The sequence below is a fragment of the Pseudonaja textilis genome, chromosome 1, assembly GCF_049901715.1.
Source record: "Pseudonaja textilis isolate UNSWEBS1 chromosome 1, rPseTex1.2, whole genome shotgun sequence".
Taxonomy (NCBI): domain Eukaryota; kingdom Metazoa; phylum Chordata; class Lepidosauria; order Squamata; family Elapidae; genus Pseudonaja; species Pseudonaja textilis.
Genome location: NC_141990.1, coordinates 314,940,998 through 314,944,399, shown reverse-complemented (window position 1 = coordinate 314,944,399; position 3,402 = coordinate 314,940,998). Strand labels below are relative to the sequence as shown.

General features: G+C 41.0%; 1 protein-coding gene across 1 annotated transcript in view; it reads left to right on the top strand.

Annotated features, from left to right (window-relative positions):
• Positions 1–1,228: 1,228 nt before the first annotated feature.
• Positions 1,229–3,402, top strand: part of LOC113435176 (AP-1 complex subunit mu-1) — a 10,848-nt gene continuing 8,674 nt past the window's right edge. The window contains exons 1-2 of the mRNA XM_087933391.1: positions 1,229–1,293; positions 1,610–1,851. Coding sequence (XP_087789517.1) covers positions 1,229–1,293; positions 1,610–1,851 — 307 coding nt within the window. The remainder of the gene's footprint in view (positions 1,294–1,609; positions 1,852–3,402) is intronic.

Here is a 3,402-nt window from a genome sequence, read left to right as displayed (position 1 = left end):
AACTGAAGCCCTCCCATAATTGTTGCAACAGTTTCACTTAGTGAACACTTCCAACATGACTTTGAAAGCAGCCACCAGTGACGTCATTCAATTGTGGCCTCTTGAAAAATAGTGGCCACTTCTGTAATTGTGCAATGCAACTGTTTGACAGAGTGATCCGTTCTGCTTCCCTCATGTGTTCTCTGTGTCACTGCAGGAAGCTCCAGAATTCCCATGCTAGGTCGAGTTTCAGGTGGGTGTCAACATGAGTGATTTTTGGTCTATGGCACTGCTTCTCATCCTATGGTCCAAAGACTCTGGTGGGGGGTGGGGCATAACATCATCAAATGTTGTCTGCAAAGGCTTGAAGAAATGTTATGATTTAAATCTTGAGTTAAGTCTTGGTGATCCATGGCCACAAAAAATATTTAAAAGAGGGCCCATGATGAAGAAAATGTTGAGAACCACTCGTCTATGGGCTTGGTATTTTGCAGGGGCTGAGTTAGTAAATATTTCATTATTGTTTATGTTAATATGCTGCACAGCATAACCAAATCTGCAAAATTGTTCAGTATCAACTGTAGATCACTACTGTGTGTGCCAGGAATATGCTGCCACCGGCAAATAAATTTTTGAATGACTGTATGGAAGCATTTGGTCCAAACATTCATGGTCATTCAGTGAAGGTTACAGAGAGAAGCTTCCAATTGGTGTCTGAAGGACATTGCTAAGTGCAGATGGCCCTGAAATGCTTAAAACAAAGACTTGTGATTTTAGTTGCACCTTGTGGTGACTTCTGCCCAATAGTCCAGTACCCTAACAAGGAGAACAGCATTCCCAAGAAGCTGTACTTCTTGTCCATCAGTGGACCCTGGGTTACAATTTTGTAAGTCTTGCTTTGTCTCGGTATCACATCTGCAGTCCTGATCATCTTCCTTAAGGACTGCCAAAGCCTAGAAGAGAGCCAAAATAGAAGGAAACCAGAGATGATATCAGAGATGACAAGGCTAAGCCTGACGGAGGGGTCAAACTTCACCTCATGTCCCAAGAGATATAAGTTAAACCCAAATCTGTTGACTCTTATTTGGTGGCAAATTTCCTTTCACTGTTTCTTGAGCAAACTGAGTCTTCTTTCAGAGGTAGGGGAACAATCCACTCTCACAGGGATGATTCAAGCTGGTTGAATCTCAACTGTGGGTTTGTTCCCAATAACAGAAGACTTTCTGAATGACTGGGCAGGAGTCATGCTATGGTTGATGCTGATGCTCTGCTGGCTCCTGGCTCCAACTACAGCGAAGAGGCTGCAAACTATGTGTGAGTTCAGGGATTATATCAACTTAGATAAAAGCTACTACCGGCCTGGTGATCTCACTATTGGTGGGATTTTGCCCTTCGTAATCATTGTAAAGTCTCCTGCCTTTGACTTTAATACAGTGAAGCTTGTTTTAAACAATATGTAAGTTTCAGCTGGAGGAAAACATGCAAATAAATTGCTTCATTGCTTTAAATTCGGCAACTTTTCCCAGAAATTCTTCTTCTAGCACTCAAATGTCCCCCTAAACAGTGAAGCAAATTTTACAACCATGTACAAGCTTTCCTATAATATTCCCCAATGTTTTTCTAACTACAGACTCATCCCCACTAACTGCCAGCAGTTCCTTGCATTGATATTTGCTGTCTCCAAGGTCAATAAGGATTTTCTTCTGCTCCCCAACATCACCCTTGGCTTCCACATCTATCGCCATTACCAGAGGGAGATATTTATTTCCTTAAACAGCCTCTCCATGCTCTCCTCACGAGGCCAAGTGGTTCCAGGTTACGAATGTGACCAGCACAAATGGAAAGAGGAGCACAAATGTCCAGTCATGGCAGGTGATTTCTGTGGCTTTTGACTCAGTCCACAGATGTTTAGATTGGAAGCTCCCCATATGAATTTCTTCAGTTCCTGATTAAATATCTGCATACTCCCATATCAATTCATCTGGGACCCTGCCCTTTTTTTTAGATTATCAATTGTTGTGCTACTTGGCTTCCTCTGTGAAAACAGCTTCTGATTAATAATGGATGGAAAGTAACAAAAGAGAGAAGCAATGTAGAAATTAGGAGAAATTTCTTAAGGAATAGTTTACCTTTAGAAGTCATAGGTGCCCCACTGCTGGAGTCGTTTAAGAAGAGACAGGATAGACAGTTGTCTAAAACTATAGAGGGTCTGTTTCTTGAGCAGGAGGTTGGACTAGAAGACCTCCAATGTCCCTTCCAATACTGTGATTCTGTTTCTATATCAAACCTAGCACAGAGCAAGATTCAAAGTGGTCCTAATGGGTTCCTGGTCTGAAATTCATCAAAGGCTAAAATGCATCAAAGGCTAAAATGTTGGACCTCTCTGAATAGTGAAGTGACCAACCATCTTAGATGCTTCCTTCCACATGGCCCAGTTCATGAAACCTAGTTCCTGCATTCTGCAACCTTTGAGATGAGCTAGAGAAAGTCAGTGGAATTTTCCACTGTTCTGATAGAAATCATTTATTCAATTCAAAGATTCATTTATCAGTTAACAAGACCTCGGACCAAAGTAATTATTTGAAAATGCATGTAGCCAAGTATTATAAGAGGAAAATCCTAAAATTAAATTTAGATTATATAACTAACATTCTTTTGTTTTGGTGAAATTTGAGTTGGAAACCATGCCCAGTGATACAGAGAAAACTTTTAGTTTCAGAGTTAAATATTTGGTGTTACACCTGATTCCTCAGATTACCACCAAGAGTTGGAACTAGCTTCTCAAGTATAAACCCATCTTCTCAAGATGGCCATTATTGGATGATAGAAGACATGATGTCTCATTTGTAACCCTAGCCCAAATACTCCAATTTCTGAAAGTATCCTTTCTTTCAGATTCTTCCTTATTTGAGGAATGTTCAGTTCAACCACAGTGCTGAAGATAAAGTCTCCTTCTCAGAAGATGGACTGTCTTCTGCCACCATAACCCAAGTAGTACTCCTATTTTCTGACCAAACTAGGGCATAAGCCAAAAATCCATCTGGTGTTCAAGAGTCACTTTCACGTAGGTCAAATATACAACTTTCCCCATGACTCCATCTGCTCTATGAATTACAAGAAGAGATACAAACATGTTTTCCATTCTGCTGCATGAAGAGAAGCTATTGCTAAGGGGATAGGGCAAAGGCCTTTCCCTGTAATTATCAGAAGAACAGGCATTCTGCAGGTATCCTCTGTGGATTTCTAGACACAAAGATCTTACAAAGTGAAACTTGCTTTAAAAAATATTGCTGAGTTCACCAGTTGTGGGGCAGAGCATGTCACCTTAGCTGGTCTTGCAAAGAGCTCGCTCCTGTGTTTGAAGAGTTTCACGTGCCTTTGTTTCCTCTATGGTCACAGCCCAAACACAGGTAAGACAAAGCA